The sequence below is a fragment of the Belonocnema kinseyi genome, chromosome 2 (genome assembly GCF_010883055.1).
Source record: "Belonocnema kinseyi isolate 2016_QV_RU_SX_M_011 chromosome 2, B_treatae_v1, whole genome shotgun sequence".
In the NCBI taxonomy this organism is placed as follows: Eukaryota; Metazoa; Arthropoda; class Insecta; order Hymenoptera; family Cynipidae; genus Belonocnema; species Belonocnema kinseyi.
Genome location: NC_046658.1, coordinates 111,348,336 through 111,373,685, shown reverse-complemented (window position 1 = coordinate 111,373,685; position 25,350 = coordinate 111,348,336). Strand labels below are relative to the sequence as shown.

Below are 25,350 nucleotides of genomic sequence, written 5' to 3'. Positions count from 1 at the left end.
GTACAAAAAAACTTCAAGAAAAGAAGGTAGCAAACCGATGAAACATAAATAGAGAGAAAATAATAAAAAGGTACTCTGCAGTTAGTTGGTGTCGCACAAAATATCGTTTACAAACGATCTTCCTCTCAAGAATTTTTTCTTTTGGTATGTGACCAGTGTGTGAATATCGCACATATTTTTAGTTTTGATAACGAAATCTTTAAAAAAATGTTCATACTTATTCTATTCCTCATCTAAAAATAATTCTACTAATATTTTTGTTTGATACTAGAATTTCTTAAACAGTAATAGGCATATTGTTCCTGTTGTTATTTTACTCGGTCTATGATATGTATTAATACTATTAAAGAATTGATATATTAAATTGAGAATAATAACGAAATTGTTTAAAATAATAACTCAGAATATATTTATGCTTTGATAGTAAATGGCCATAGACCGAGAAAAGTAACATCAGGAACAATCTAATTATAATAGTTTAACAACATTATTCTTAATTTAACATTATGAGGAAACTTATGTTACTTGTGTGTTCTTTAAATAAACATTTTAGAAATAGACAAATTACCTATTATTCCGCCTAGTAGGATGAGACTAATTATAAAATATACTGATAAAAATGGATTATATTTTTCATGATCTTTAATTTTAAAATTTGGAACAGCAATCCATCGATATTAAGCTGGACAATCTGGACAAAATTTTTTCGAATTCTGGGTTATAAACTTCAATGTCAAAATTTTATGGACCATCTATAGATTGCTGTCTCAGATTCTAGAATTCAAGATCATAAACGGTAAAATCCATTTTTCCCAATGTATACTTTCAACTTCTTCTCTTCGTAAGAAATGTATGAATAGAAAAACGTAAAGTAACGATCTGGATAGTTGTGATTCTACCTAATGACATCGGCAATGTATATCAAAGTCCAATTAGTCAAAGGACATATAATTATAATTAAGTTCTTAATTAACAGTTAATTAGACCATAGCGGCGGTCGCTACGAAGGTGCTCTTGTGACCTCATCCAGCTTGGTATGTGTACAACACTTTATAAGCTTCACCGGTAAAAGCTTGTGCGCAGAAAGGGTTTACTTGCGGTTCATTGTATGCGAATCACACACGAGCGGCGCCACTTTCACCTCGTTAGTTCAAAATTAATTTATAATTGATAATTATTTGCGGGCCACAGATCCGAACTGCCTCACTTGCTACTTTTATGTCCAAGCATTACCGAGTCTTTTCCGTGAAAATGATGCTCGCTTTTAAAACCACCATTGCACATCTTAATTTTCATTTGGATCTCCAAACATAGTATTTGAATGCTTAGATCTGATTTACTTTACCAGTGATAATCAATTATAAATCTACAAATGATTAAAAATTACATGGCCCAATTTTCGATCAATAAATTGAAACTATTGCTTTCTCGAAACTATTGTTGTTTGGGAAACCCGTGATCATGATTGTATGCAGCTGTCGCTTTTTTTGCTATTTAAAATAAAAATTTTCAAACTTCAGGATTATGAAAAATGGAAGGTAATCTTTAAAAAAATGACGTGTTTCCCTAACCGCATTAGAAGTTAAATTTAAAAAAAAATGTAATTCATAACGTAGACTTAACTAGTAAAAATAAGTTTTTAAAACTCGACTCGAATCAAAAGCTACAATTTCCATATTCAAATTAATCTACAAAGTTATATATATTTACTTATATTATATTATTAAATTATTTTCACGTTTTACTCAGAAAATCTGTTATTTCAAACAAAATTCGTAAAATTTCCCAGAATATATTTATTTAAAAATTGCATGAGAAAACAAAAATAATAATCGCACGCGTGTTTTTTTCTAGTGAATTAAAATAATTATTATATATTTTATTTTGTTCTTTTATATTTTTTCATTTATTTTTCAGACCAGATACTTAATTGCAATAATCAGATAAACATGATGTATCAGTAGAAATGCCTGAGAGGTTAAATAAAAAGCAATAGGTAATTTGATATTTGATATATTGTGCATGCGCTTTAGATCTTAACGTGTTGCGAGCGCATAATTATCAATTACACTTTTTGCCTACAAAATAGTGAGTTTCGCAAACGAAGCATAATTGAACAAACTGAAGATAAAGCTATAATATTCACATACACTCTAAAATAATTGATTGTATCAGAAAATACTATTAGTATTTTAATTAATAGTTTGACTAATCCAGAGCTATATTTAATTGATAAAATAATATCCTTAATTTTTAAAATAAATATTTACATATTGGTATTATTTTTTTGTTTTAGGAATGGGACACAGTATCGACGCGGGGAAAGACTTCACGGTGGACGGCCTTTCGGGATTCAGTAAAAAGAAGAAAAAGAAGCGTCGTCATAGGTGAGGCTCTGAAATTAATTTCAATTATAAATAAATAGCAGTAGTCAACAACATTTTTACTTTGCTGAATTTGAATCTGACTTCCATTTGTTTCTTCCAGATCTTCTTCAAAAGATATTTCCATTTTCATTTTTGCATGCAAATTTTTTTAACATTGTGCAAAATGATATGAATAATTTTTGTTCAAATAAGTAAAATATAATTACAATGCTTTTTAATACTGAATCTGACGACCACTTAAATTTTTTCCAAGAGTCCTAATAGATTTCGAGATAATCACAAAAATATGTAGCAAAAACACAAAAAAAACGAGTTTTACGGAAACAGAAATATAAAAGAAGAAATTACCTTCTTTGAGCAAACGATATCAAAAGAACACTTTCCTGATTCTTTTTTAAAATTTATGGATTGCTAACGAGAAGTCGAAAAAGTATGAGAAATGGCTGAAATCAAATCTTGAACTCTAAACTTTAACCCTCACAAAAATAAAATAATAGACCTTAACTTTTTTGCCCAATTTTTACAGAAGCATAAAATTAGGTGTATAGGGTGCTTTCAGTGTTGCAAAACTTTTTAGATCGTGCATTAAAAGTTAGAAAAAGAATTTTGTTTAAAAAAAATTGGGGGCACATTTTTTTCTCAAAATGTTATGGTTTTACAACAAATGAAGACATTCCGCTTTTATTTCTTGATTATGGTGAGAGATGTTTTACTCTTTAAAATTCCGTGGGCGAATTTTAAAGTGTTTGAAAACTTAAAAAATAACGGTCATTTTCCTGAAAATCAAAAATGATCATCTTTTGCCAAAAATACACGAGATAAGAAATAATTTTACAAAGCACAGTTTTTGTCCCTTAAAATATCTACAAAAATTTCGTTTGCAACTTTTCGATATTTGTCAGAAAAATGTATTTGATGTTTAAAAAGACAACAATTTACGAGATTGTTGCAAAAATGTAGGGATAAAAGATTAAAGTGTCTGAAATTTTCAAATAAATTTCAAGAAAGAAAAAAATAAAAAGTGATCAAACATTTTTTGAATTCTTATTTTTCTATGCATTTTCAATTTAAAGCAAAAAAGTGTTCTTTTGACTTTTTAGCCTGGCCTTATTTTCACTATATTTCAAGAATAGAGAATACTAAAATGAAATTTATTATTTTTTTTTCAGCATTTACATATATCGTTTATTTACAAAAGTTAATTATTATTTTCAATATCACGTATTTAGTAAATCCTTAATTGTTCGTGTCTTTTATTCGTTTTTTGTGATTATCTCGAGACTTATTAGTAATATTACAAATATGAGGCTCTCTTTGGATTTAGCCGTAAAAAACGCATCAAAATAATTTATTTATTAAGAAAATTATCTATATCATTTTGCATATTGATTAAAAAATTTGCAGACAAAAATTAAGTTACGAATATTCATATAAGACGAGCTGGCTGAAACAAATGAAGATCAGATTGCAATTCAGCTCAAAAAAGTACTCCTGAAATAAAGTTTTTCATTTCACATAAGAACTTCTGAATTTTCTTCAAAATCTATTTTTTTTTTTTAATTAAAATTGTCAATTTCCAATGATAAAAAAATTAATCCGTAATTGTTAAATTATACATCTTGTTCAGTTATAATAATTATTTAGTTAAAATGCTCATTTTTTGTGTAACACGCTAACATAACCTAAAATTGTGAAATTTTTTATTTTTCTTTAAAATCTAATTTTTAAAATTAATATGGAAAATGCGGATAAAAAAAAACATAATATAAAATTGTTAAAAGAATCTAAATCTTTTTCAAATTTTAATTACCTTTGTTTTAAAATACTAATTTTAGGTGTAAAACGCGAGTGTAACCTAAAATGGCTAAAAATTAGGAATCATAAAAATCTAATGAATGTTGTTTTTTAAAAAACTAAACAGTAAAAAGGTCATAAAAGTGAAAAAACATAATTTGTTGATAAATGTTTAATCTTAAGAATCTAACAATTTTTTAATAAGAATACTCATTTACGGCATAAAAGGTTCATATATCCTTAAATTGCTTCACATTTATAAATCTTCTTTGACATCCATATCGGCATTTTCGGTGAGTACCGCTAGCTCGACTTAAAATTGGATAAAAATATTCAATCTTCTTTGAAATATAATCATTTTTTAAATCAAAATAATGATTTTCGGTGTAAAAAGTAAACATAATATGAAATTTTCACACAGCTGTGAATCTTATTAGAATGTTTGACATTAACGTAATCAAAAATTGTTCAAAATCTGTTAAATCTTCTTCAATTTATAATAATTTGTGTTTAAAGATATCAGTGTATAATGTACAACGTCAACGCAACCTAAAAATGTTCAAAAATTATGATGCTAACAAAACCATGAAACGTGAATTGTTGAAAAATGTATCATTTTTTAAATCTTACTGTTTTTATTAAAAATATTTTTTTCTACTGTAAAACGCTAACATAACCTAAATTTGTTGAAAATTTGAAATATTGAGGATGGTTTTGTTTTGAAAATGCTAATTTTCAATGAAAAGAAACAACACAGCCTAAAAGTTTTTTTACATTTTAAGTCTTTTTAGACACTGTATTATCTCATATTAAAAGTCCTTTTAAAATAATTTGCATATATAATGTATTCCATGATTTTTCTTATTAAAAGTGATTATTGCGAGAGAGTAATTGCGAGAGTGGTTGCTAGATTTTGTACACATATCGTTCCACCATTTTTTTAAAAGACTGTATCCGATTTCCTAAATTGTATCTGTTTGAAATTTAAATGAAAAAGAGTTACCAAAAAACAGACATGAATCTATATGGAGCATATTCTGTAATTTATTGGCAGGATTTTGTAATGAGGTGTCTCGTTATAATAATATACGGTATACTGAAATGAAAAATGAAAAAAGGGAAAATCAAGGGCCAAATTATATGTTCAACTAAACTATATGTTCAACTAAACGAAACACTACGCAATCGACAATCGACGGAGTGTCAGGGCTAACGAGATGATGGTACGGGAAGTGACTTTCAATTTTGAAGAACTTTCGCGCCTGACAGATGTCTGCTCGTACGGCGCAACCGGCAATTTGTCGAATTAACTTTAATTGGATGTCTTGCTTATATTTCACACGACTACTTCGAATTCACCCGGACGCGATTACTATGACTTCTGTTATAATTTTGGAACGTTAGTTAATCAGTTGACACAGATTTTGACATCTGCACCTATGATTAGAAAAATACAACAATTAATAATAATATATTCAAGAGCTTCAATTTAAATTTCGATAATTTGGTCTATTTTTTGTTGATGAAAAGTATTACAAATGCTGACTAGCAAAAAAAAGTTCCTGTTTTTTATTAGCTCCGGTAAAAATCGAGCCCACGTAAACTGAGTGCCGGTCAGGTGCTCTTTTACGACTAAGTTGCGATGGATCGAGAATCTTTTTTTCAAAGTCGTACATAATCTAATAAAAAAAAGCTCATCAAAAACAGTATCTTTTTTCGCTAATATGCATGTTTAGTATTTATTATTACAAAAAATTATGGAAATATAAATTTAACTTCTTGAATTTTTATTCACACTGACAGTAAGAGCACTTGACTTGCGATCAATTTACGTGGATTTAATTCCTACCGAAGTTAATAAAAAATATTATCTTTTCTCGTTAATAAGGACTTGTAATATTTTTTAATATAAAAAATGGACCAAATGCTCGAAATTTAAATTTAACATCTTGAATATTTATTCACATTGGTCGAAACCCCTAAAACATCTAATCAATTAATAATGTGTTTTTATCTTGTGATTTTTGAATGAGTTGGACATTTGGTATATACGTTAATTCGGTTATAAGCATTATTTTTTTTGAATTAGAACTAGGATTTCATTTCTTTTGATCAAAAAAATCCCCTATTTATTCTAGATTTTTTTAAAGATTTAGAGATATCGGAAAATTTTTTTTATCCGTAAATGGTTCAATCATATATTTTTGTATACCAAGGTTAATAATCAATATTAATTTTATTGTTGTAAAATTTTAGACACATTCTCCGACAAATACGACATAATTTAAGGTATTGAAAGAATTTGCATTTATTCCAATTACGAGCAAAATGTTCGAAAAGTTAATTACATCAATTATTAGGCAAAAAATGCATTGCGACTTCTCAATCTTGTTTAAAAAGTCTAGAAAAATATGAGATTTAGTTTTTATGAAACAGAAATAAAATTTTACCCTGACGTTTTAAAGAAACGAAAATTTCATTTTCTGGTCAGCACTCTCAGATCTACTTTTTATCTTTTTATTATTAAGTTAAAAAAAATTGAAAATGCTTAAAAATATTTATGTGAAACTCAGAATAACTCCACTTGTATTGCAAGGTGATTTCTTCAACATGTAAATTGTAATCAGAAAGTTGGTAAATTTGACAGAAAGTATCCGTAAATTTGTAAACTTTTTGTGATAATTTTTCTCTGTGTCTTATGAAGAATATAACAGTGTCGCATTTTAATGATATTTATTAATTTTGCACTTGATAGTAAAATAATGAATTTTAACATGCTTAAATCAAAAATAAAAAAAAATATTAACTTTTAATGACTCATTTTCAAGATTTTAGTATATAAGGATACTTCAGTCTTAAACGAAGTTTATAATTGTCCAGTTTCTAATACTTTTAGTTTGAATTCATTAATTTGGAAAGCTTTAAATTAAAAATCATAATTTTCAACCTTTACAGAATGATTAAACTTCATAGGTTAACAATTTTAAATTCTTGGATTTCATATAGTGTGAATGACGGTGCTTTCTTTTTAATACAAAAATATTAATAATTATTATTTCTATTATCTTTTAAATTTGTATCATAACAATATAAAATTGCAGTTTTGAAAGCGCAATTTTAAAATATTTTTTTATGATGCTCTGAAGATAAAATTGTTAAGCTTTAAAAGTTTATTTTTTAAATATTTGTTTTTAAATTTCCTAATTTTTAAATTATTAAATGCATTATACTTGCGCATGTTCAATTTTGAAGTTTTTCAATTTCAAATTGCACAATGTTGTAGACTACTACTTTTTTCTGTCTAAAAATGTGGTAACTTCTAACTTTTAAATTTACATTTTTACAGGTTCCGTTAACTTATACATTTTTTCATTTAATTGTAAATACTTTAATTTCCCAAGAATTTTTATCCCACAATGCTTTGATTTTTCAGTTAATTATTTTACACTCAAATTGAAAATTTTCAGGTTTGCAAGTTTTATTTTGTCATTTTAATTAATTGGATACTATTTTATTAACCAGGAAAAGACCCTAAATTTGTTTTTTTTTTCTTCGAGGCCACCCTGAAATATTTATATGGAGAATTTTACCGCGAAGTAGAAATTTTTCAAACGCGTAGCGCGCGAATCATAATTGACAATTAGGAAACAATATTCATTCATATTATCGCTCTTAATTGATGATACATTTTTTAAAGATATATTTAGAAATAAAATTTAATAATTAGAGAAAATTACGTAGTATTGCGTGTGACAGTAATTATTCTTTTGGTTATTTACTTAATTACCATAGGTTGGGTTATATAGGTCTGAACAATTGGTTCTCACAATTCGAAAGACTTTCTCAAATAACTATTGAATTTTCTACTTCCGCTGTTTTCTTATGAAACATAAACATAACAGAGTCCCAAGAAGGGTCAGACTATTATTATTTTAGGAGAAAACTGGTAAATTGGCACTTTCAAAGTGTAAATTAGGGAGCTATTATTATCCATGTGAAAAAGAAAAGACCGTATGTGTTAAACTAATATAATAATTATATGGTCTTTAAGATTTAATGTGAACAAAACAGAATACTCAGATAAATGACTTGCAGGTTATTTCCTAGATGAATAAGTAAACATTGTTATATAGATTCGATAACAATATTTTATTAGGAAAAGAAATATTGGACGTTACAAATGCTGCTATAAAACAGATAAAGAGATCAAAATTAATTTTCTTTATAATAATCAAAAGAGTTAAAATTTTCGAAAAAAAATGTAATGTCCTTTTAGGGGTTAAAATAGTAGCCCACTATTAACTTTCTCAGAAATTTCATTTTTGATTAGTGTCTTCAGGAAATATATTTTACAGTTCCTGAATATTTTTTAGTACCATGAAACAAGACTAACCGCGACATGCTGGGGAAACAGGGTCACACATAAATTCTAATAAAAATAATATTGACATAAAACTGTGATTTCATTATTTTTATAAAAACGAGTAATAAACACTTGTTAAACTTTCTTTAGAATTTTGTGAATATTTATGTTCGCTATCATATTGTACATAGTCTTAACAAAATAATCTGAAATTTTAGGCAAGCTAAGATACTCTTTTGGCTATAGATTATGCCACTTAGTGTTACTGAAAATCAATTCCTTTCTATTGAAAGTAAACGAATTAACCCCACACTGAGGGGTAAAGGCGGACAATCTTTGCACAAAAATAACTAGTTGCTTATTGCTAAATTAAATATTTCAAATTCAACATACAGAAGAGGAAAAGTTAGAAATTTTAAATTGATAGTATCAATTTACTTTAAATCCTTCCGGTAATATATTGAGAAAAGCCGGAGAAGAAAAAACGTCCCACTTAGCCCCGTCGTACAATAGTTTGAGTACGATGTTTTGGAAAATGGAATAGATAAGTAGAATGAATGTGTTAATTCAGGCGTTTAAGTTAAATTTAGGTAAAAAGTTGTAATGGCATATAACTAGGTTCATATGGTTGTTGCTCCAGGACGATCTTCACGTCCCAGCAGCTGGAGGAGCTGGAAGCTGCTTTCAAGGAGGCCCATTATCCCGACGTCTATGCTCGAGAGATGCTCAGCCTCAGAACCGACTTACCGGAAGATAGGATACAGGTAAGTGGATGAAAAAGTCTATTCTGTCTGTCCCTTAGAACCTAAATGTTTAGCTTACTATACTTAAATGTTTATGTTTCCTTTCGGATAATGTTACTGTTTAAATATGTTACAAATAACAAATTAAAGTTTCAAAGTTATGTAGATTTAAACTCATTTTTGTCTTAAAAGAAGACTCTAAGCCTACTTTTTGATTTAAAAAAGAACTCTCTCTTTTAAAACAAAATCGAGATTCTGAACTCAAAACATTTTCTGTGTACCTAAGTCATGCTTAATTGTAATTTGATTTAGTTTATATGAACAATTTAGCGCTTTTCAGTTGAAGCCCATTGTTAATTCATTATTGGAACCCATAATGACATACAGGCTGGTTAATTTCTGTATTGAGTTTTTTAAATCAGTATTCTATCATTTTTATATTAGAAATTTGTAAGATATTTTGAAAATTGAAAGGAAGAACGCTTCAAGATTCGATGAAAATAGTGAACTGAAAACGAAGGAATTAATGTTCGTTTTGAATTTTATAATATTTACAATTTAAATCGTTTGTGAAACTTTTATGTATCGTCTTTAAGATTTTTTCAGGTGCATGACTAGATTTATTTTTATTATTTAGTTATATTTTCAAAGTTTTTAGTTTAAGTTTCATTTTAACCTCTGATACTGGCAACAATTTAAAATTTCGTTTAAACTGGTTTTGACTAAAACGTTACTTCGTTAAGCGGCTTGAATTATTAATAAAAATGTAACAAGTTTAAAAAAATGGTTGATATACCGTATGAAAAGATTTCCATGCCAAAATTATTCATAATTCTTTTCCTCCTATTTAAAGAATGTTCTTTTTAATTAATTGTTTAATTGTGTGAGAGACAATACAGTAATAAACGTAATTATTGTTTAAAATTGAATATTGTTCCACAATGGAAACGGAGTTTAATTTAATCGAAAAGAGGATGACCCATAATGTAAAAAAAACTCTTGATAACCACTTTAGTTGAAGGTTTATACAATTACTGTAATGAATTAATTGTCAAGACAAAAAATTGTATTCTGAATAAAAACGAATGAATTTTCAACTATTAAGGTAAATTTACTTTTTAATCAAAGTAAATCAAAAATGGTTAAAGTTCTAAATAATTTCTAGCAGGTGAAAACAATTAGTTTAAACAACAGATGCTAACTTTTTTATAAGTTCTAGATTCGATTCGTAAATGCTAACAGGTGAGTGCCTTATTTCTTATATTATAAACCAGAGCTCAATCTGGAACCTTATTAAGAAAAGGTAGACGCTTATTTTTCTAAAGAACTTGACACTTTTTCATTAAACAATCTATTTTCTGACTATAGTAAATTATATTGTTTTCCGAAATCTCGTTTTCTGTTACAAAAATGCAATTAAGAACGCTACAAGTAGTATTACTTATCAATAAAGTTATGTAAAATTATTTATAGCTTTACTAAATAAATATTATTATATCACTAAATAAATTATAGACACACATACTACTTCTTAAACGTTTATATTAAAAATGTTATCATACAGTAATATTGATACAAAGAAATACATTTGTTCTTTTGAGTATGTAATTAATTGTTTGTCTCAATATTGTTTAATACCAAATTTAATGAATTTTAAGTGATAATACTTTTTTAATTTAATAGCATTGCAACAGAATATATTCATCGGCGCTTTTGTTTGTCATGAAAATTAATTCCATCTAAATTATGAAATATACTTTTTCAACAAATTAGACAATTTTTGCCTAATTTTTCGCACTTTCTCTTATATAATGTCAGGAATTATTTCGACAAAAAAAATGTATTTACTTTTTCGGAATTTCTTCCATTTAAAGTATACAATATATATATTTCTTATAAACTAGGAAAAAATTCATAAATATTTAATTTATGAATTAAAGAGAGTTGAATTTTACCAAACAAAATATAGTTCAGAAAACTGATTTATTTTAAACCAAGCAGTTAAATTTTTAAGCAGAAAGGATGCATTTTCAACAGGAGAAGATTAATTTTGCATTTTTAGCAAAATCCTTAAATTTTCAAACAATGCGTTCAATTCTTAACCGAAAAATTTATTATTCAAGCTAGAAAGTTGTTTTTGTACAAAAACGATAAATTATCAGAAAAAATATGAATTTTCAATAAAATAGTTGAATTTATACTTGAATTTTTTACCAAAAATAAAATATATTTTAAACAAAATAGTTCCATTTTCAATCAAATATATGAATCTTCAACTAAAATAATGAATCTTACACAACAACAAAAATGAGTTTCCAAGAAAAAAGTTCAAAATTAAATCAGTGTTAAATTTTCAACCAAAAAATTGAGTTTTTAAACCAAGAAGATTAATTTTCTACAAAAAAAAGGATTAATTAATATCAAAATACATTAATTTTTAACCCAGTACTTGAATTTTCTACGGCTAAATACGAAATTTCAACTAATATTGAATTAAATTTTTTAAAAATAAACGTTCAACCATAAAGAGAGGAAAATCTTAACAACAAAAAAATGAATTAAAAAAAAAGAAGTTACTTACTGAAAAAATCTGACTACATTTTTATCGAAATTTCGGCGCAAATAGCCATTTTCCCAGGTCCACTTTTCTGAAATTTCATTACTAATAACCAAGGTAAAAAAAATTAGTTCAACTTTCAGCCAAGTAGTTAAATTTTTAATCCAAAAAGATGAATTTTTAACAAAATAGTTGCATTTTCAACGAAAGCATGAAATTTTCAACAAAATATTGGAATTTTGAACCAAAATAGATGAATTCAGAACTAAAAATATAATGCTAGATTTTTCAACCAAAAAAATTAACTTTTAACCAAAAATAGTTGGCTTTTCCTACTTGGTTCTATTAATTCATATCAAATTGAAACGAAAACACGAAAAAGGGAGCGGTTTCTTAAAAACAGAGAAAAGAGGTTATAGACCGTCCGTAATCGATTATGTTAATCTGCCGTCCAATTTAATCTCTAAATTATGTCAATATTCTCAACTGTAAGAAATATCAAACAAATTTAATTATAAGTATTATCATGTACTACAATATCAAATTATTTAAACTCATTATCCATTGTTCAATTGTGGATTAATAAATTAAATTATGAACTTTTTATTTCCTATTTAGAAATAGGAGGGGAAACCCCTGGTTCACCAAATTGCCAAAAATTGTCAGAAGAGGGAGGAGTTGGTCAAAAAACACCAAAAATAGCGTCACGTAATATGCAGACGCTCCCTCTCAGCTGCCCGACTATTTTTGGAAATAGTTCAGAAAAATGTTGTTCACCACACACATTATAGCACTGCATTTATTACTAACAGGAATGTGTAGAGGTCTGTTGGCCATTCTGATTATATTTTGATAAAATCGGAATACAGTGATGAGGTTCATTGATGGGGTGAAGTGCGGGGGCGGCTGGGGTTAAAGGAAAAGGGTAAAGGCGTAGGGAAGAGAGCGCGTAACAGGGGTGCGCCGCGCCGTTAGTACCAAATGTAGTGGCGCGTGCATACCCCAACAAAGCGGCCATTGCAGGGTGGGTGCGGTCCCGCGGGCCAATCAGCGCGACAGGCCGCGGTCTGCTGGCCAATCAGAGTGCGCCGTCGCGCCCGTCTTTTGTTTCTAAGTTCCCCGCGAAAGGCGACACAATATTACGAACATACGGGGAGAGGGAAACAGCCTGGTAATCGTTAACGAGATATTTTTCCACGGAAACTCTCTTACATCCCTCTCTTCCTCCATCCTCTTTCCTCTCATTCTCCTTCCCTCTTTCGCGAATTCTCCCCTCTCACTCTCTCTCACTTTCTCATCCTCCATCCCTCTCTTTTTTCTCTCTCTATCTCACAAAATCTGCTTCACATTTTTTCTCTTGACTTCTCAAAATCTCTCTTCTTTACCCATTAACTACTTCCTTCAGCCATTATAATGCCCTTTGAACTCTTTGTTCTACAATTTTCCTACCCCTATATTAGTTCCTTTCGCTTATTTTTTTTTTAATTTTCTCTTCTGTACGGCTCGACTTCACGACTTCAGTCTAATCGTTTTTTAAATTTGCTTCAATAACATTTTATTATATTTCTTACTGCGACTAAAATTGGTTTCTTCTTTTAGTTCTTCATACAAAACAAACCACTTAGCAACATTTTACCCGAAATGGGGCTAAGTGGCTCGTTTATTTTTTATTTTTGACGATCACTCGCAAAAAAGTCAGAAACGGTGCTTCGGTGCTTCTTTTCTTTTTTAGAAAAATTGTTATGTTTTTTTCAAATTTCAACAGGAAGATTTTATGGTGGTTGTCTAAATTTATTCACTGGATTCTTAGTTTTATTTTCAGGAATTTCTTAAATTTTGATCTTTTTAATTAGTTTAAAACAAATGAAGTTACTAAGTTACTATGTTTGGTTTATTAAGACACAACATAATTCATTGCATTTTCCACAAACTTAATTCTGCAAGTCGTTTTTTTAAACAGCGTAACCAAGCTTCCAAAACATTTTATTCGTTATAAAAACTAACGAAACTGCACAAAACAAGATTTAAAATAAAGTTTAACATTTGTAAAAAATAAAAAAAATGTATAATCTTAAAATTGATTATTCAGAGAAAGTGGCATTTAATTATAAATAATAAAGTTGTGGCTGAGCCGGTTTACCCCGCAAGCTTAGCCCCATTTCAGGGTACGAGATTTTTGTTTTTTTTTTAAGTTACATGAACTAGTTTTAGTCGCTATGAATTTTTGTAATTTGGTGTATATATGTAGAGAAATTGGTGCAATTTTGTAATCCTCTTATTGATTTTCGGACTGTCAATTTGCAATCAAACTGTGTTGAGGGTACAGAACTGGCTAACTCAGACCCTTTGGTCAACTCTAGTTCAATTTACGGCCAATATTGACCCTTCATTGGGAAATCGGCTTCTATGCTAGTAAAATTGATATACAGGATTTCTGAACCCTGTTAATTAAGTATTTATTCGCATTTATTATTTTCTTAGTAATTATAATATAAACAGATTTTTAAAGAAACAGCAGCTCAAGTCATAATAAATACAAAAAACTTAACATTTTTTTATTGCAATAGAAACAAATGTAAGTTTCTAATAGTTATTTTAATTCTATTGCATATCAATATAATACATGTATTCTCTGCTCATAATAATTATACAATAAGTGTAAAAATAATGTCGAGAAGTATGCTTTTATATTTTTAAATTATAATTTTATATGTTTAATGCCAATCATTTAATATAAATTATTTACTATATTTTTTAAATCAAAATAACAATAGGTCTACTTCTCGATGCTTAACGCATAGAATTTATAATTCTTTTATCATTCGTTCACAATAAAATTAATTAAACAAATAATTACAACTAAATCAAAACAAATGCTATAATTATCCTGCCATTGTTTATCATTGTTATGTTTTTGCAATGGAAATTAATTATATATAATTTAATTGTAATAATATATCAATAAGTTATATATTCCCATAGTTATTTAATAATATTATATAATAATATTTGTTTTAATCTTTTCTTTAAAAAATTCAGGACAAATTAATTACATGTGCATTGAGGGTTTTACATTTATAAGTTGCTTACCTAAAAATAAAAAAATTGAATAATTAAATAAGGCACTGTCAGTTACGGAAGGTGAGCAAAGAATAGGGGTGCCGAAAATGATCGAAAACAGACAAAAATCCAGTTGGTGTTGTATAAAAGATAAGAATCACAATATAATAATAAGAACTATAATTGTTTTTTCTTAATGTTCTAAAAAATAAAATGTCTTCCTTGAGTAATTAATGGTTTTACAATTTCATAACTTAATACACATAAATGTGTAGTATTTTTGGTTTTATGATTCACATCATTTATGGTTCAAAATTCGACTATTTTGTTAAAAATTTTATTATTTTGATAGAAAATAAAACTATTTATTTTCAAATTGACTTTTTGAGTAAATTTTAGTTTTTAATTGAAATTAGACTGATTTGTACAGAATTCGCCTTATTTAATTAAAAAGTCTACAATTTGTTGAAATTTCTTTAGTCTGGCTGAAAAATATTTCTTACGTTGAAAGATCAAATCCTTTGTTGAAAATTTGTCTTTTTGTTTAGGAAATTTATCTCTTTTTGTAGATATTTTTTTTTTCATTAAAAATGTAACCATTGGGTCAGAATCGTATTTTTGGTTTGAAAATTCATCCCTTGTGGAATTTTTTTTTTAATTAAAAATACAACTGTTTGGTAGAAAATAAATATTTTTGGTTGAGGATTCATCTATTCTGTTGAAAATGCGTCTTTTTTTTTAAACACCTGTCATTTTTTTTGCCGAAAATAAGCTTTTTGCATTACAAAATCATTATAAATCGAATGCATGCTGTGTTAAAGAATTTTTCCAAAATCTTTTTTTCATATGCGGTAATTAAAAGTAATTTAAAGTCAGATAATTCGCTGTATTGGTCTCCATCTTCTTTTTTTTAATGTCTGACGTTCTATCTTTTTTGTTTTAAAACTTTTTCTGACCAGTTTCCTCTTTCTACAAGCTTTTAAATACAGTATAATAATTAAATACTTCTGTTTTTTAAAGAAAAAACCTTTAAATATAACTATATTTCACTTTTTTCAGCACCAATGTACCATTTTAATAACAATCTAAAATTTGTAATTTTTATTTTCTAAAAAAGTCACTTTTATAAGGTTCTTTTCATTTTTCTTATAGTCTTGCGATCAAAAAAGATATTTCTTTTAAATTTTTATCTTTTATTTATAAAAATACATATGCATACACTATATTTTTATTTTCACGGAAAAGAATAATTTTTTTCATATATAAATGTTTTTATATTCAGCCTCCCCATATTTCGGAAATAAGTTATCAAAGCACAGGAAATTTCAAGCTCCAAATTCTTGAATGATTTACTGAAAATTGGTAAAATTTTTCTGATCATACACTTTCTCCCCTAATTTTACAAATCAGAAATTTGAAAGTGCGATTTTTCAATTTTTATTTAAACTGAAAATTGCATTTTTCATCGTGATCCGCAATCTATAATCTGTTCCAATTATAGGTTCCTGACGCTTTGAGATTGTAAACTTCCACATTCTATTTCTCGGAATCGGACAATTTTTGTTAATCATACTTTTTTGCCTTCAATTTAGGATCAATTCAACTCGGGAGTGAATTTTTGTTTAATCTTTAAATAGTGATTTCGATCTTACAGAATGCTATTTCACTCCCCTGAAAAAGTTCAATTTTGTTGTATATCTACTTCTGTACTAGAACTCTTTATTTTTTATCGAGAATTCATTTTTTTTTTTTTTTGTTAAATCTAACTGTGTTTAATTCAAATTTTGTTGTTCATTTGTCTATATGTCTGTATGTTTGGTTGAGGTTTAACTTTTTTCGTTTGAAAATTTCACCATTTGCGGTTCAAAATTCATGTTTGTTGTTTGAAAAATCGTCATTTCGTTTGAAAGTTCAACTTTTGGTTTGACAATAGTTGACTCTTTGTTTGGTAATTAATTTTTCCGTTGTTAAAAATTGATCTATTTGGTTGGAAATTAATTTTTTCGGGCTATTCCCCTATGTTCCTGATAAAGCATTCTATTTCCCATTTTGGGCTGTGAAGTATGATAAAATTTTTTTTTTTAATCCTAGTTGTTCTGTTTTAAGTATTTATCAAATGAAACCCAAAACACATTTTCGACTCGAACGCAATGACACAAGCGTCAGTTTCAGCGTTTCCGTAATGGCTGCCATAGGTTACACCTCGAACAAACAAAATGCCTACCTTAAGTAATTGATTGTTTGATATAATTTCCCAACTTAATATATAAATGAGGTCTATTGTCATGTTTTAAAAGGCAATTCACTCACGAAGTCACTCTCTCATCCAATTTGTTATTACAACGATTTTTAAGGCACTTTCATGGGAGGAAGATCCCACAAAGACAATCAGACGAGAGTCAGTTTCAGCGTTTTCTTAATGGCTGCCATAGGTTTTAACTTGAACCCAAGGGCCTAACAAAGGGTCCCTGTTGTCAGGAAGGTGGTTTCTTTCTATAAGCCTCTGTCAGAAATCTCACCAAGACTTCAGAGATGGAACTCTGAAGAACCACATGGTTGTAAGATGACTTGCGCCTTATAAAACGTCTGCTGCTACTTGAAGTGAATTTTTTCAACGCTTTCTTTTCTTTTGCCAACTTGTATTCTCACAGATGAGCTTATAATAGTATATTGTATAACTATCCTCGATTGTGAGCCACGTCAAAATTCTTCGCTAATAAGACGCTTAGCGGACGCCTCTGACTATCGATTTTCTTTTCCCCATTATTAGAAGAGGAAGTGGAAGAGACGAAACCCTCGTGTTTACCAAATGAACCCAACGCGCCGCCGATTGGCTATTAGAATAAAAAGTAGTTTCGAATCTCGGGATTGAAATTGGGCTTTGTTCCGCGCATCAATGGCGAAGATAATAAAGGAACTTATTTTATAGGGATAATGAATGGGAAAATAAAAGATGCAAGTCCTTTCTACCCGTCTCGATTCTTTCTTATAATTATTGTAAGGAAATCAGCCAGAAATTCACAAATTTATTGAAATATTTTTATTGAATTTATAACAAAAAGCGAATAATTAGTAAAATTTTTTCACTTGATGTTCAAGGTTCTTTCAAAATGATGATCTATAGGAACCGTTATACTTTCTTAGCATATTGTAACACGAATTTTATTTGAGGGCTTTGGTCACGTTTTGAGGATTCTAAAATCTAACCCATTTTGCACCCTAATAATGATACTATACAGCTCAATTTGAATATAATCAAAATAAAAGTTCTTTTTTAGTAAATTTGACTTTCCCTTTCAGTGGAAATAGAAAAGACCCTTTTCACGCATCATTTCGTGTTCGAGAACCCAAACGGTTTTCATGTGAGTTGGGTTAGCATTTATAGGAGAATAAAGGAAAAGGTCGCTCCTATATGTGGGTGCACTTGCCACGCTAATCCAATATTAATCCAATACTGATTCGCGGTGTAATTTTCTCCGACCACCCTTGTCCTCTCTTCCGAATCCCTCCCCCTTTTTCCATGCTTTCCCTCAAATCCCTCATCCCTTAACACTCATATTGATCCTGCCGAAAACGAGCGCGTGTCAAGACTCCGATGAAACCGGTATAATTTTCGCACCCTTGCGAGAAGTCGTGAAATCATCCCTTTAATCCGAAAACCACCTTTGACTACCCTGAAATTACGTGCGTTTGTCCGCGAATTCGCCACCAATAGGAAGTCTTGCATCTTCTCGTTTACGTCACACAATTCATGTTATAAGATCAGGCTAACGAGATATCGGAACAGGGAACAGCAGGACTAAATTATCGCGTTTAGTTCTCGTTAGGAGCTTGTGGAAATTCCATCCGATTATCTTGATATTCGGCGAAGGGTTCCACACACCGGAAGTCCCCTTCGCCCTCGAAGAATCGGTACACGGAAGTCTGCCAGAGACATTTCGATTAACTTCACCACGGGAGGTTTCAATTGCGACATTGGTGGGCAGATCTTCCATTTTTTCAAAGTCAAAATCATTACTGCTGTTGCGTAATTGTTATGTTATATGGTGGGTTCATTTGGAATATTGTGAGACCAAAATGAAAAAAATCGTTTGAGTCCTTTTTGATGATACTTAATTTCTCATTTTTTGAGATGCTATTAATTGTGAAAATAAGAGCTGGAGAACTTTGTTTCTGCAATTACAGGAAATTATATCTTTCATTAAAACAAAAAATACATTTTTTAGACCAATTACTTAATTAAAATCACTGCCGGAATTCATATCCCCTATATACCATTCAAGATCAAACTTTTTTTATTTATTTCATATGATGTTAAACTATGTGCTTTCGAGGCGCCGAAATAAAAGGGCTTATACCAGAAAATCAAGATTCTATAAAAAGGGGACAACCCATGTTTTTCATTATTGACTCAAAATTCTCCGGAGGCATTCCTACAACATATTCCGAAATAAAACTGAGATGGTCTAGCACTTTTGACTGAAAATTGGTATACAAACTGTAATTACAGACTCTATAATAAAACGAAATATTATCTACAATTATAATCCTCTCTCTGCATAATTCAGCTATTCTGAGTTCTGAAAATTTCTTTAATTGTTCACCCTTAAACTAGTTTCCCGAGACCGTCGACGAAGAAATTAGCATGAATTTCCCGTATGGATGGTAATCATGGTCTATAATTTTCTTGAACTTATGACGTCAAGTATCCACTAAACATAAACATGGCGCGGAGTTGTCGGTAGTCGCGCCGCTGGAAAATTCGCGGGTCATTTGATCCGTTTACGCGCCATTACCCTTTCTTAGTCGGTCCTAGGGGCAAGGGGTGGAAAACGGGTCTGAAGCCACGTGAACGTGACTTGGATCCTTGTTAGACAGTACTTTCTTCGAAGATTATACCCTCATCCTTGAACCACCCGACCCACCCCCAGCTTTCTTGGAGTCTCGTGCCACCCCCAACCCCTTCACTTCCCACCCCCGCAAAGCCCTGAATTTCTCGAATCCAGCCGGAGAGCAGCGGGCGAAATCCAATAGCCGTTATCGCCAAAGTTACTGCCAGTTCCAAAAGTCGACGCCGGTGCCCAGAAACTCGCGAAATAATGCAGCGCCCGCCATCCAAGATGGCCTACGAATGTCGGTGATTTTCGCGAAAATCGAATTACGCGGGACTTCTTTACGAGCATGCTCACCCGAATGCAATTTCACGAAGGCGAAACGATAAAGAGTAAGAGCTGAGTTGGTAAAACGTATAGACGCGTTCCGCCAGGCGGCCATTTTGTTACAGAACTTGAGCTTTCGGGGTAAAATAGCGCGTAAGTTTAAGGTCAAAGAACCGCGTATTTCCGGTTTAGCGGTTGCAGTTGTGTAGTTCTGAATTTTATAAAATCCAAAACACTTAAAAGTTTTACACTTTTAATTAAAAAATAAACTTTAATTCAGAGATAAACCTGCATGAAGAAAATATTAATCTAATTTCAAGTGATATTTATTGATAATTCAGTATAGGTCTATAATAATTTTCCTGTGATGAATTTTTTATAATTTTTTCGTTGTTCTATAAAAAGTCATAATACATAGAAAATAATTATAAGAAATTCAATATAGATATAAATAATATTAAAATCTTGAAGTTCAAAGAATTCCAAAGATATCAGGGAATAGATTTTAAGCAATTTCGTTAGATTTCATATAAAATGTGCCGAAATTTCAAAGATTTCTAATCATATCAAGAGGTTTTAAGGTATTCCATAGGGTTTTAAGAGATTTAGAAATATTACCTTGGATTTCAAGTAATTTCGAAACATATTTTCAGGGAGTGTAGAATATTTCAAATATTTTCAAATATTTCCGTGGATTTTAACAAGTTCCTAGTGATTTCAAACACTTTAAGAAACGACTTTTTAGAGAACTTTTTTGCACTCCATTTTTCTTTATTGTTTATTACTTTTGGATAGTTTTTAGGCATGTAAAGTATTTAAAGAAAAAGAATTTTTTCACCATTTTTAAAATAAGTAACATTGAATTCTTCGTTGCACCTATTTTCAATTATTGCTTAGAAAGTTTTATTTTATATTAAAAATTGCGTATATGAAAGTATGACAAAGAAATTAAATAAATTGAAAACTGTTCGTTTTATGGAACTTTTTGTATATATCAGAAAATGGGTTTTTTGCATTAAGATTATTGATAGGTTTTTGCTCATGACTATTTTGATTGTTTATTACTTTAGGATGATTTGTGAACGTTTTAAATATTTAAAGAAAAAAAGTATGGAACCGTTTTTGAAATAAGTAAAATTGAATTCTATATTTTTATAATAAATATATATTTGTTTCACTGAAAAATCATGTAGGTTGGAAAATTATTATATTAAAAATATATTTGCCAAAATTTTGATTTAATTTCTTGTTTGACGTAGTATTGAAAAAACTACAAAAAAATAGAAAAAAATCTTTTTATTTATTTTTATTTATTTCTCTCCAAGATTTTTAATTCGCTTTTAAATTATTTATTATTCAACAGAAAGATGTTTTCTGTGAGGACACATTGAGTTCAACGACTTTTAGGTTTCGGATGGCGCAAGTGATAAAAAAATGTATTCGCATTTTTTTTTTATTTCCCTGTATGTACAAAAATTATGATAACTTTCTCATTTTCTTAGAGCAGAAAAGAATGTCTTCTTATCGGTTATATTTATTCAAGTTTTAAGGAAATTATGCTATCCAAAAAAATTAAATCAGGATTAACTGAAACAAAAGTTGTCTTTTTTAATTTTAATTTGAATTTCTTATTAGGGTACAGTATTAAAAACTGAAATAAAAATTTTTACCATATCTTTTTTGAACTATCACCCAGAAAAAAGTTTCTTTAAGAAATATTTGTTTGATTTAAAGAAATTTTATTTTTTGAAATTTAAATTGAAGAAACATTACGTTGCTTCAATACCAACGATTTTTTCGAATTAAAAAAATATTGTATTGTTTTAAATGTCAAATTCATTATAATTAAAGAAATATAATTTTGAAATTGACATTTATATTTCTTTAAATGAAGTGACCCTTTGGTGGAAACAAGAGAATCGGTTAGTTTAAAATGAATATACTTTTTCTTTTATTCCAATAATAACTTATAAATAAATTGGCTTCCTCGTGAACCAAATAATTTAATTTAATTTAAAACTGTAATAGTTCTAATTAAATACAAGCAAAAAACAAACATTTTTTCTTTTTCTTCGCATGGAAATATTTGTTCAATAATCCCGTTCTTAGATGTTCACACGAAAAACGCGATATCGCTTTTCGTGTGAACATAAGTTAGATTGAAAAAATGTTTTAGCAATTGTTGTTACGCTCACAGAGCCTTAAGAAAATCATTTTTTGATTTAAAGAAATAACTTTTTTATTGAAATTACTGTCTCTCAAGAAATTACTTCTTTCAATGTTCTTATAGTAACTTTTTTGAATGAAAAAAATTTTGTTTGAAATCAAGCAAATAATTTAAATAAATAATTCCTCGGAATGGAAAAAACTACGTGACGTCATTTATTAAAATCAAATCAATTTTTTTTTAATATAAAAATATTTGCATATTGAATAAAAAAATGCTTTTTTTTAATATAATAAGACCTTTTTTCTGGATTTACAGGGACATTGGTTAAAATTTTTATGGTTATAAATATTGACCTTTTTGCGACACCATAGCATCATTTTTTATTATAAGAAATTATCAGAGATTTTTTTTGGTAATAACACAAAAAGATTTTAAGACTAGTCATTTAAAATTTTTTCAATTTTTGTAGTTTCGGCCCACCCTAATGCATGTAACAAAAGTAAACATACAAAAATCAACATAAGAATTCTTAGCTATACAATTCTAATCCAAATTATTTTTGTTTAAACTGCATTTTGATCTCTCTTTTTATAAGCAATGAGTACAATAATGAATAATATTTATGTTCTTATTAAAAATTGAGAACAAACTGTATATGATAGATCAGATATGGAAATATTGATCTGCAAAGTAAAGTTGAATTTCTGCGTTTTCACTGATGTTTGAAATCTATTTTTAGTAATCTCAAAGCTTAATATTTTATAATTATTTATTTAATTAAATTTGCAATTATAATTGATTATATTTCCACAGCCGAACATAGCTATAACATTTGCTAATTATTTTCAAACCTTGAATACCATTGCGCAGTCTAATGATAGCCTATAATTTGTGTGTTTAATTTTTTTTATTTTATAATAGTAATTGAAAATTTAATTTAATGAGATGTTTGATGTATAGTTTCAAGAAACATATTTTGATCCTTTGTGCCCGCGGTCACAAGTTGATGATGAGACATTTCTTCGAGTGACAGGTGCGGTACATCAATTGGAACTCTCTCAAAAAGAACTTGAGGATGTGTACCACTGTAGCCACGTTTACATTTTCAAGTGTCAGGTCTAAACGCTATGTAAATACTAAGGTCGAGACTGAAAATTAGCCACTGCAGACTGCTAGCAAAATCAATATTTTTATATTTAACCATCGTTAAGGGATTAAGTTGACCACCAACCATTTTGAAAGAACTCATATTTCAGAAAAAGGTCTAAGAGACATTTAAACCGGAGATGATTTTAATGATTTTAATTTCTTCGTAATTAATTGCCTTATTTGGTTGAACCTTGAAATCCATACAAGTGGTTTAAAAAACTAAGAAAAAATTAAGCATTTTTTATTACAGAAGATAACGAGTTAAAAAGAATCTGCTGATTTTTTATGAATATATTTTTTTAATTTTTAAATAACTTCATTCATATCTAATAAGTGGCCGTTGTTATACTATTTGTTGAAAGTCGTAGATTAGCCACGAGCGAAATAATTTTTCTAAAACAAGGATTGATTTAGAAAATTATGAAATTTCAATTTTTCTATATTGTGCTATAAATTTTAATTAATGTTGAATTCATAAATAATACCTGATGAGAAAGTTTAAATTGGTTACGAAACATGTTTGACCCCAGTAGTATAAAAAAAGACGGAAAGAATAAAAGGAAAATTGTGAAAGGTTGGTTTTGGTTGACTTTTTCCTTTGTGTCCCTGTTGATTTGTGAATTTTTGCATGCCCTGATTTCGGTTCATATAAAATGGTTCATTAGATAGCAGAATTAATCTCGATCTAAAATGAAAAACTTAATTGAACATTGGATTTCAACATTCTACGACTAAATGAATTCTCCAATATTTTTCAACGCTATTGAAATGTCCGCGATAAAATGAAATGCAATTTTAATTCCTCACCGAAACAGGTGGTAATAACTGTATGAATGGAGTGAATAGAGAGAAAAATATTGGGAGACTATCGATTCAGCAGAGCCTTTTAAATAAAGCCTTTTTTTCTCCTTTTCTTTAATCATTCTTGTCATTGCCGTGGTAGATAAATCGCTCGATCGTGAACTGGTTATTTCGCGCCTGCTTTGAAACTAAATCTTTTCCTCTTCATTTTTCGGCAATTTTTTTTTTGTCAGACGGTGAAACACGTCAGAACGACTCGAGTGAGAAGAGCTTTCATCGCCGAAAGCTCGAGAGAGTCGAAAGAGGTGCAGCAAGTGGACAAGTAAAGAGAGTAAAAAAAGTGGATGGGTAAAGCAAAAGAGACTATCATTTCGTATTTTCACCTAACACACTCTGCGACCACCACAAAGGTCGTGCAACTTGAGAAAAAATGAAAAAGCTCGTTGGATTTTCGACGCAATCAATTATTACACATAGACACAAATTTGTATGCATGTGCGCACTACGCACGAATATGACAAGCTCGTACTCAACTCGTGATGATGATGGTCCGAGGAAACAGAATCTCTCGAGTGTTTAATGCGTGGTAGATTTGGAACCCCCTCTTCTATATCGGAAAGACACGCACACAGAAACACAGTCCTTTTGTTATGATTGTATTGATGTTGTCGGAGTGCCCAAAAGACAAAATCAATATCTGCGCGGTGACTAACCCCGAATTTCATGGTGATCCGTTATGCGATAGCGTAATCACGCGCGAAAATGCTAATGAATGATATTCCAATGCATTTCGCTTAATTGTTAAATTGGGGAAACCGTTTTTGCTGTAGTAGCGGTTTCATGGTTAGAGGATTTCACGGAAAGATTTCTTGTTCATAAGGAGCATGGAGAAAAATAAATATGTAAACTGAATACCTAAATATTTAGAGCTAACATATTTATGTTTAGCTAGTGGAAATCCATCGAGATGTTAAACATTAGTTTCTATGGACAGTAAAATATGTAACTTGACAACGCAAAGCTTACTTATCTTGAAGGTTTCTCTAGAGAGAAAATACGAGGGTTGTTCAATAAGTCCTTAGAATGAAGTATAAAAACAATTTTTTTTGGGTACATTTTTTTAAATTTTTCAACATAATCTCCTTGGAGCTCTATACACTTGGTCAA

The 25,350-nt window shown here is 29.2% G+C and overlaps 1 protein-coding gene across 1 annotated transcript in view; it reads left to right on the top strand.

Moving 5' to 3' along the window:
- LOC117168129 (visual system homeobox 1-like) overlaps positions 1-25,350 on the top strand; it is a 142,409-nt gene that overhangs the window by 82,670 nt on the left and 34,389 nt on the right. The window contains exons 3-4 of the mRNA XM_033353541.1: positions 2,297-2,386; positions 9,178-9,308. Coding sequence (XP_033209432.1) covers positions 2,297-2,386; positions 9,178-9,308 — 221 coding nt within the window. The remainder of the gene's footprint in view (positions 1-2,296; positions 2,387-9,177; positions 9,309-25,350) is intronic.